Source organism: Humulus lupulus, chromosome 5, assembly GCF_963169125.1.
Source record: "Humulus lupulus chromosome 5, drHumLupu1.1, whole genome shotgun sequence".
NCBI classification, from domain to species: domain Eukaryota; kingdom Viridiplantae; phylum Streptophyta; class Magnoliopsida; order Rosales; family Cannabaceae; genus Humulus; species Humulus lupulus.
The window spans coordinates 234,769,087-234,779,060 of NC_084797.1; the positions used below are offsets into that span (position 1 = coordinate 234,769,087).

The following is a 9,974-nucleotide window of genomic DNA, read 5'->3' on the forward strand; positions in this document are numbered from 1 at the left end:
TACTTTTATTTTTCTAACTTAACTTCGTTGACGAGTTCTCACCGCCAACACATTAACTCTCACTTATTTCCTAAATATAATATTCATTGTTAATCTAAATTAATCAACAAATATATATATATATATATATAAATGATTCCCAAAAAACAAAAGGTCATGATGCATATTATGTTACTCATTTAGTAAAAATGTTAAATATTGCACGAGTAGCAATTATACTGCCTAATTTTAAATAATTGTATTATGAAAGGGAGCTATTATGATTGGTAAAATAATTTGTGCAAGTAAACTAAATTTTTTTTTGTTTCTTATAAAATAAATGTATTTGTTAAATTTGTTTTTTAATTGTATTAGTTTTATAATTTAGAATATGTAATCAATGTTATTTAAATGATTATACAATTAATGCTTAATCTATTGTTACAATTATTTAATAGTATTGTATTTCTTCAAGTTTTATCTGTAATTTTTGTGATTTTAAGTAACTATATGAGATTTTTTTTAATTTCCATAAAATTGTAGTCCTCATATTTCAATAGCAACCAATATTTTCTTCCTTGTTGTGAACAAACATCTAAACAACTTGACTCCAAACCTATCTAATACATCTATAATTTTTGTAATTTTAAATAACTATATGAGATTTTTTTTTTTAATTTCCATAGATATCGAAATATCAGATATTTCCATATAAAATTGTAGTGTCGATATTTCAATAGCAACTGATATTTTCTTCCTTGTTGTGAACAAACATCAAAACAACTTGACTCCAAACATATCTAATACATCAATTATCAACACATGACAAAGGTTCGTATTATTTTACACAAGCAAATGATGCATGAAGAATAAGAATGCTCACACAAACATATATACATGGAAAGAATTACTGTATGAAACATGAGCCAGGGCCAATTGGAGGAGTTCGAGCCAATTTGTTTGTGAGCGGAGCAGCTTGAACTCCACGTCTATTCAAGAGGCACCTGAAGTAATGCAACCGGGGTAATGCGGTTTCATTAATGTTTCCAGTGGATGTGGCCTCCTTACTACTCCATAACCGCTCTACGAGGAAGGCAAAGAAGAAAAGTTCAACATTTGTTTAAAAGCATGCTAAGATAAAGCCAAAAACACTTGCATATCTAGCGTAATATTAGGTGAAGAATAATTGTGCAATGTTTTCAGAAAATGCATCAACTAAACCATACAGCAGAACCATGTAAACTATAGTCAAGTAGTAGTATGTATGTACTTGCTTGACTTTGTAAATGTGTTGGATCTTGATTAAAATAGGTCTGATAAGATTCTTATCCAATTAGGTTGCATTTTGCAATGTCTACAGATAACTCAGATGCCAATTAAGAAAATTCTTCTCTCTGTATACCTCCCCTCATCCTCGAATCAACTCATTTTCATTAGTAAAATTTCTTGGACTTCAATCGACAAACTGACAAACAACTCTGACACTTCAGTAAATTTTCAACTTTATTCAGACATAATTGATCTGTAAAAGGCACTCTACCTACATTGCGTTTTTGGAGAAGTTTACTAGTCTAAATTCACTCGAAACCAACTGCCTAAATTAGAAATGAAAATGCAAGTGCCTAGCAGCATACAATACACTGTAGCAGTGAAATCACAATGTTCTGATGAAACTTGAGCAAATTTAAGATTTCAAGAGAAACTTATAAGGATGATTTACTATTGTCAAATGCATACCTGCAGCAGCTGCAGCTCGAGGCCAAATTGTTTGCTGAACATTTGATGTATCAGCTGTCTCAGCCCACATGCAAACTTCTCCTCCAAGGACAAGCTTTTGCTGAGAAGCATCATCTATTCCTTCTAGTGGTTCAGCAGTGTAAAATTCATGCCATGGGACATCTAGGTGGTCCAGATACCACACACCTTGATTGCTAAAAATGCATCTGAAACCTTTGGCAACAGCCTTTGGACAAACCCCTGGGCCCAACCTATCATAGTAAACATAAATTATGCATAACAGCATTACATATTTGGTCTGATACCACAAGAAAAGTGCACATAGGGATAGAAAATTCACCAGTTATGCACAACAGTCCTTGGATGAAGGTTTTCTGCAAAAGTATTGAATGTTTCTTCCCTATTATAAAGAAAATAAAATCCATCAACATTCAACAATTGTAAAATAATGATACACTTTTGTGAAACAACTACTAAGAATCCCCATACAACAGCTGATATATAGATACTTCACATAGAAATAGTGATTACTTAGTAGTCTAAATTAGTCATATATATAGTGTCAAAAGTTGCACTTTAAGTCACAAAGTAATTTTATTTTATGGCAAAAATCACTTCCGTCAGTGCGTCTTCCATTAAGTCTTAGAAAGTTTGAATCACTGAGTCATGTAATTAATTTGCACTTAAGTCACCATATAATTTTTTTAACAGCAAAAGTCCACACTGCCAGAAAAAACTTCTTTTACATCACCAAGTGATACTTTCTGACTAGAATATCGACGCCGAGATTGCAGTCCCCAAAACCAAATTAAATAAGTCTATCGGCCCCCTACATCTGAAGAAATTTTGATATAAAAAAGAGCTGAGTTGGCAGCTCTGATAGCTGCCTCCAATCCTTTCACTTCTGCACCTCCCGTTTTTCAGCCTTATGTTCCAGCTGCTCTATATATTCTAGGTCTTTCTGTGTATTTTGTGAAGAACCATAATATGAAATCAGTAGTGTTTTGGAGTTATCTTCTCTGGTATCTTTCTCACATAGGCCATTCTACAATACATAAGACTTCTTTTCTCCAAGAAATTTTCTCTACCATACTCCTATGCAAGCAAATACATGAACAAAACCAACTCTAAAAAGCATGAAAGGATATGATGATAATCTCATACAACATACCAGTTCACAGGAGTCCAATTTTTTGACAGAACTATTTGTTGTGCTCTGAGTACAAAATATTGATATGCCTCTTTCGTAGTAAAGTTCTTATCTTGAAGCCTACATTAGAATTATAGAAAACCCAAATCAGAGATGCCATAAAAAAAAAAAAAGAATGCCACAAAATCATTAAAAAAGTATATTTAGTATGTTTATAACTCGAGATTTTTGCGAGTTTTTTAAAGCACATTTACTCTTCAATAATGCAATGTATAACAATTAAAAAGCGATCAACAGCTCAACACGAACAGTTGTATTACCATTCCTTCACATGTGGAGTAGTGTTCCAGCAATCTGCCAAATATGGAATAGTTTCTCAGCAATAAGTTCAGAACATATATATATATATACAAATATAAAAGCCAATGAGAAAATACAAAGTCTTTAGGCTTTCTTCTTAGAACTATCAACAAGTATACAAGCATTAGACGAACATTACTATCAACTTGAAAAGAAAATATATGGGAGCTGAATTTCTACAATTTCCTTTGTATTATTTATACTTTGGGCAGTAATGGAATCTTAGCTGACAACAAGAAAGTACTTTTACTAACCTGTATTAACTTCATCACCACCCAAGTGGAATAGCTCGAAGGGAAAAATCTCTCTCATATCTGTATAAAATAATAAATATAACAAATAAAGGCAGAGAGAGAGAGAGAAAAAAAAAAGAAATAAAAAAAGGAACATTTTCTGCCGCAACTTTACGTAGTGATAGCTAGTGAACAATAAAAAATAATTAACGATGAGTGAAAAGTAAGTAAGTTGCTATTGTAATAAGATGCACAGCTATTATTTTTTAAACCTAGGAATGTAGCATCAATATTGATTGGATAAAGATGAAGAAATACTATTCGGCTTTTTCCTTTTATTCATAAACAGTAATAATAGTCCTAGTCTCATGAATTAAGAATTTCTTGAAAAGGAAAAAGGAGGCTACAATATGTGACTAGATTATCTTTGAAGGATTATCTTTCCTAGACCTTAGTAGAGAATGGGAAAGTTTATTGTATTAGAACGTTTAAATGAAAAGTTTCTACTAAGTTTATTTTTGTCTTGCTTTATTTTTATTTTATCTTGATTGTTACAATGGTTTTCCTCTGCCATAAGTGAGGGCATTTTAACAAATTTAGAAGCAGGTTACTCATGGACATGTGACCTTTGTCTCTTTTTTTTTTAAAAAAAAAATCATTAATACAATGCTGTTTAATTTTAATTTTAATTTTTTTTTTTAAAAAACCTTACACATTTTAAGAAAATAATATATAGCATGTCTTTTCAATAAATAATTATAGCACCTATTGCAGAAATTTTTAACTAAAATGAAAATATTAAAAAGGACATCAGATCAGAAAGAGGCTGCTATCTCTCAGAAGAATCTTAACTAATCATACTGTTTCAAAACACACAGCAAAGTAAAAAAGAAAGAAAAACATTTTATATAATACCAGATAAAAGAAATTGTTAGGGAGCTTAACCTGTCAGAATGCCAGTAATTACATCAAAAGTATAATTTTTTGAAACATCAAGGGGCTCTCTGCAGGAAGAATTAGGCCAAAGATCAGGATATCCTTTGCCCCTGCCATATGTGGATAAATGGTTACATTTCATTAACAGAGTCAATATACGAGTATACGACATTAGGCAATGCCCAGAAACTACATTCTGTAATTGCAAATGTCCAAAAGTTAGCTTAATCAAAATGGCAAATTAGTAAACAAGTCAAGAAAAAAAAACCCTATTCTCATGCTATGATCTCTCAACAAGAACAATGCATTCAAATTTCACAATATAACTTCAGACAAATTTGACATTTAGAAAGGCTGTACCATGATTCTCCATGACCAGGGACATCTACTTCAGCCATAATATTAATGCCTGCCCATAATGCAGAGATATGATCAGGGAACACGTTCCTAAATGATAATAGATTCAAATCAAGCACAAGAGAACTTCCTATCCCCAGATTTCAAAAGGTAATAATTTAGTAGAGTTTAAATTTGTAATCTTGCAAATTAAGGTAACATTTGCGTTACTTTTTTCATCAGATCGCAGATTCCATACTCATAAAATGCACAAGTGTCTTATAAGAAAAAGCAACAGCATAAAAATATAGCACTGAAGTGCAGTATATAAAGTTTTGACGCACCTCTTAGTTTGGCATAGCTTCACATTGACATGTGGTAATTTGGAAAAGAAAACACATAATTAGTCCATATCCATTGAAATTTATGAACTGCAGTGAGGAGAAGCAGATAAACAATAAAGCTGAAAAAAAAAATTAAAGCACTTAAGAGTGTGATCTTCAGCCATAGCATCACATTACAAATGTTCTTTTATCCTTTAGACTAAGAGAATTAATTTTAATTTCCTTTGCTTTGTAGGGGTGATCTCAACCTTTGAAGAGAATAAACATTCACATAATAATAAGACTGCTGATCTAGAAAACTATGAGTTATAATAACCAACCAAAATCAATATGATTTATAATCATAACAAGAGGAAGTTTTGCATGGACTTAAGTAAGCTATAGAAATTAGAAAACTAAAGAACCCATACTTGACGATTTCAGCTGCATCCTCTATTGTATAGCGCTCCCACTTTGTATATGAACCTCTCCACAAATTTGGATATGAAGGTATTTCTAAAGGAAATGACTGCTCATCTATGACGTGCCAATGAAGAACATTCTAATAAATGTGATTCTCAAGATCAGTATCATATAAAAATTTATAAGTAAAAAAAAAAGCAGTAAAGTACATAATATTGAGCAAGTCTCAATAATTTTATCATAATCACACAATTAAACCAATTATGTTTTAAATGAAACAAAAATAGATATAACAAAGAGTACTAATAAGCAAATTCAATCACAAGAGCCAGAAGTCCTAAAATAAAAAAGATGGGACTGAAGTAGAAGAAGAATCAATTCTTACAAGTTTAGCATATGACATGGAATCAATTATCTGCTTAATTACATCGATCGGTAAATAGTGCCTTGATGTATCTGCAGAAACAGTAATAACATGAGAAACAGTAATAACATGGGCTCTAAGTAACAATCTTCAAGATGAATCCTGGGAAGATAAAGATAATGGACAACTAATAAATAAAGTACAAAGACAGAATAATAGTGACTTACCAAGCAAAAGCCCACGATAGGAAAATCTTGGTTTGTCTTGAATATACCAGGGTGCCTGGTATACTAGCACAGACTTAGAACTGTAGTCAAAAGTACACAATTGGCTGAATGTCTGAAAATGCCAGAAAAACAGCAAAGTCAATAAAGAAATGGTGCATATGCAAACTATTATATTTGTATGATCACTTTCGGACTAGCTGCTAATCATTCCAACTACAACCAAATTATATGCAAAAATGCAGCTAACATTATTGCTACAAAGTTCTTCATACACAATCAGAATTGCAAAAGGACTTCCAAAAAACCATTGAATGAACTTATAATGGAGTAACGGATGTGACATATGCAATAATGTAATTCTGCATCTTCTAATATAGTAACTTATAACTACACCTTCGGAAAATAGCCAGCTTGTCATTCCAATACATCTAAAGAAAATGGAAAACATCAGATGAAATTGTTTCTGCAAAGCTCGTTATACAGCTAAACAGCTAGATGGAATTGCAACATGCAAAGGACTTCTCAGTACCATTAACCAACTTATAATGGCTGACATGAGCAATGATGTAATTCCACAGCTCCTGACATAATATTTACACTAACAGCTCCCATCTTGCAGAACTGTCAGTTGCAAATTAGCAAAATAATTGTTCCATCCTTACTATGTAAATATTTAATCAAAACATATAGCAGTAATAGATTTTAAATGGTTCAATTTAAGAGTAAACTAATCCACAAAGTGTGCTAGAGATATAAACAGAAGATTTGGTTTCCATTTTTTGGTCATTCTCATGTTTTTGAAAGTGAAAAATAACAATCATTGCGTACCTCCAAACCCCGCAGTGCACCATATACAGTAGTTGCCTGCAACAAAAACAAGATTAGCATCACTAAGTCTAGAGCCGCAAAGAAAAACAGCTTAGAATGACATCAGTTTAGTTGTTTGCACAAATCAACTTAAATAGATTTTTAACTATCTTGCCGTCAGATAGGATTCTGGGTACTATCCAATGCACCTATTAACATTGGGGCTTCTTACGAGACCTCCTCCAATGCAAATACTATTATCAATGCTATATTTGGCAATAACCGAAAAAAAATGCTATTTTTGACACTAAAACCAAATTTGAATTTTGTGCTTGATGCTAAATTATATCAATAACACCAGGATGTAACATTGCCTTAAATACACCTTGACTTAACATTAAGTCTATTTCTAGTCAATAAATGTAAGTGAAATGACTATCTAAGAATCAAAATGACAGCACATTTGATCAGATGGGTCTCCACTCTCCATAAAGCACCCTTTGGCACAACACAGATTACATGAAAACATAAATTCGAAACTCAATTAACCTCAATGGTCACATCACCAGTAATCGATTGCCCATCATTCTTAGCTAAATACAAAGTATAGCTCTCGTCAACGCCAAGTTGAAGCTGCAAAAAATAAGCAAGTCAAAGCATATCATAACCCCAGGTAGTACCTAAAGCCACTTCCACCAATTTTAATAATAAAAAAAGAGAGATAGATCACAACTTTCCAATCAAAGAGCCTAACTCACCTCTTCGCTATCCGAATTGACAACAATCTTCAATGTTGTAATATCATATACGGGTTGCTTTCCCCTCAGTAAACTAAACGAAGAGAACCCATTAGTGTGCTTGAATATAATCCCCTTGTAGCGATCAAAAGCCGCTCTAACTATGGCGGAATTTCCTCCATTTCCAGCTCCGGTGAGCGAGAGGCGTGGGTCGACGGAGAGAGTCTCATTACCGGAAGTGAATTCCGTTGGCAGAGGCCACAGATAAGTGAGGGAGTCGTTGACCTCCGGTACTGAATTAACTGAATCACTCACGACGCCGGAACATATGAAAATTAGAAACAAGGAGAGGACATGGATCGTTGGTCTGAAAGATGTTAAGGAAATGGTGAACATGGTTCTTGAAAATCCAGTAACAGATATACACACATATACAGAGAGAGAGAGAGAGAGAGAGAGAGAGCTTTAGCTAGAATTTTAGTGTTGTGGATGGTGATTGCGACCGCCACAACTGGTAATGGTATAATTAAGGCGTGACGCAATTAGAAAAATGTATTTTTTTTTAAATTGTTATTCTGAAATCAAAATATGAATTTAATGATTGCACTAATAAAACATTAAAATTAAATAGAGATTAAATTTTAATTTAACAACAAAATTAGTCAATCAAAATTTAAAATTTATATATCTATTTTCTTTTTTGTAAGATTTACAAAATTGATTTTTTTTTTTTGATAAAAACATTGGGAAAAAGGTCATTAGAATATGCAATCCTTCATTATAATAAAAGTATACAATTTAATGATATAGTATTTTTTTTAATATCAAAGCACTACTCAGGGCTACAAGACACAAAAAGTTAATGATAACAAGTTAATTTGTATAAAATATATATACGTTATTGTAAAGTTTTTTATTGGCTAACTTTATTTTAGACAAAATATTTTTAAGTTATTAAGAAAAATTAGTAGCATATTCATATTGATTCTTGATTTAATGATTCGGATGATTTTCTAATGTGAAAATATCTTTTAAATGTGAATACATTTTTTACCTTATTTATCATATATCAATATTATTTTGTAAAAATATGTGTTACAATTATCTTGGGATTATTTTCAGGGATTATGTTTATTATGGAATAAAGAATGTGTCGAAAATGAACATGGTCAAAAGAAATGACCATGTTCGTTCTGCCAGATAAAACTGATTGCGTTGCTGACTCATCAGTTTCTTTTTCTGTCGACACAGAATTCATCTGGCTGGCTGATTTCCTAAATCAAAGGAATTTGCAATTTGATTTCAAAGATCTCATAAAATGATAGCCTTGGACGATTTACTTGCCTATAAATATATTGCCAAGGCCTTTGGATTTTTCATCTCTTCCATTTTGAATATTTGTAAACATTATGTTATTTTGAAGAGTGTCTTTATTTGGAGAGATTAAGTTTGTTCACCTTAATCTTTGTAAGAGTGCTGAGTGTACTTGTGGATATCTATCTAGTCCATTGTAAACAGGTAGTGTCTATTGTGAACGTGTTCATAAGGATCTTCGGGAGAGGATTCTATCTAAGTCTCACTTCGGGAGGAAGTGAGCACTCACTATTCTTTGAAGGGAGTTCAAGAGAATTAGCGTTTCATCAAAACCAGATTCGTAGAGAAGAGTACAACAAGATTGCGGCAATAGTTTAAGAGGGAGTCTTACATTGTTTAAGTCAATGCTTTTGTACACATTGTTTCTTTACTAATTGGTTTATTCTCTAGGCGTGGCTCTGTGGATGTAGGTTATCTGAAAAGATTTCTGAACCACGTAAAAATTCTCATGTGTTGAATTTTTACCTGTTTTTCTGTTTCTGTTTAAATAGTTGCATAAGTAGTGTGAACAAAACTGAAATCTGTCTAAACAACTTAATCAATATTCCGTATTTAATTAAGTTGTTTATTTTAAATCACTTGGTAATATTAAAATACGAAATTTCAATTGGTATCAGAGCAGGTCACTAAACTCTTAGTGAGATCTTGTATTTTTCTGTTTGTTTTGTGCCCTGTGAAATATCTTTCTTTGTAGAAGGTGGATCTATAACTCGCCCTCCATTGCTGAATGATACAAACTATCCATACTGGAAAGTAAGGATGAAAGCTTTTATCAAATCCCTTGATGAAAGGGCTTGGAGATTAATATTGACCGGTTGGACACCACCTGTCGAGACAGATTCAAAATCTGGTAAGACACAGGTGAAATCTGAACTTGAATGGTCTAATGAAGAAGATAAATTGTCAATTTATAATAATAAATCTTTACATGCAATTTTTAATGGTGTTGGTGAGAGTTATATAAAATTGATTTCATCTTGTGAGTCTG

General features: G+C 32.2%; 1 protein-coding gene across 1 annotated transcript; it reads right to left on the reverse strand.

The window, feature by feature from the left end:
• Nucleotides 1–666: 666 nt before the first annotated feature.
• LOC133778417 (beta-hexosaminidase 1) lies at nucleotides 667–8,103 on the reverse strand. The gene is made up of 15 exons (XM_062218333.1): nucleotides 7,634–8,103; nucleotides 7,425–7,508; nucleotides 6,897–6,932; nucleotides 6,069–6,180; nucleotides 5,863–5,933; nucleotides 5,486–5,616; nucleotides 5,076–5,092; nucleotides 4,756–4,804; nucleotides 4,405–4,505; nucleotides 3,481–3,540; nucleotides 3,187–3,220; nucleotides 2,888–2,986; nucleotides 2,057–2,116; nucleotides 1,717–1,967; nucleotides 667–1,062 (listed from the first exon to the last, which is right to left on the reverse strand). Exons 1-15 carry the CDS (start codon nucleotides 8,006–8,008, stop codon nucleotides 887–889), a joined length of 1,656 nt encoding a protein of 551 aa, XP_062074317.1. The 5' UTR covers nucleotides 8,009–8,103; the 3' UTR covers nucleotides 667–886.
• Nucleotides 8,104–9,974: the final 1,871 nt, after the last annotated feature.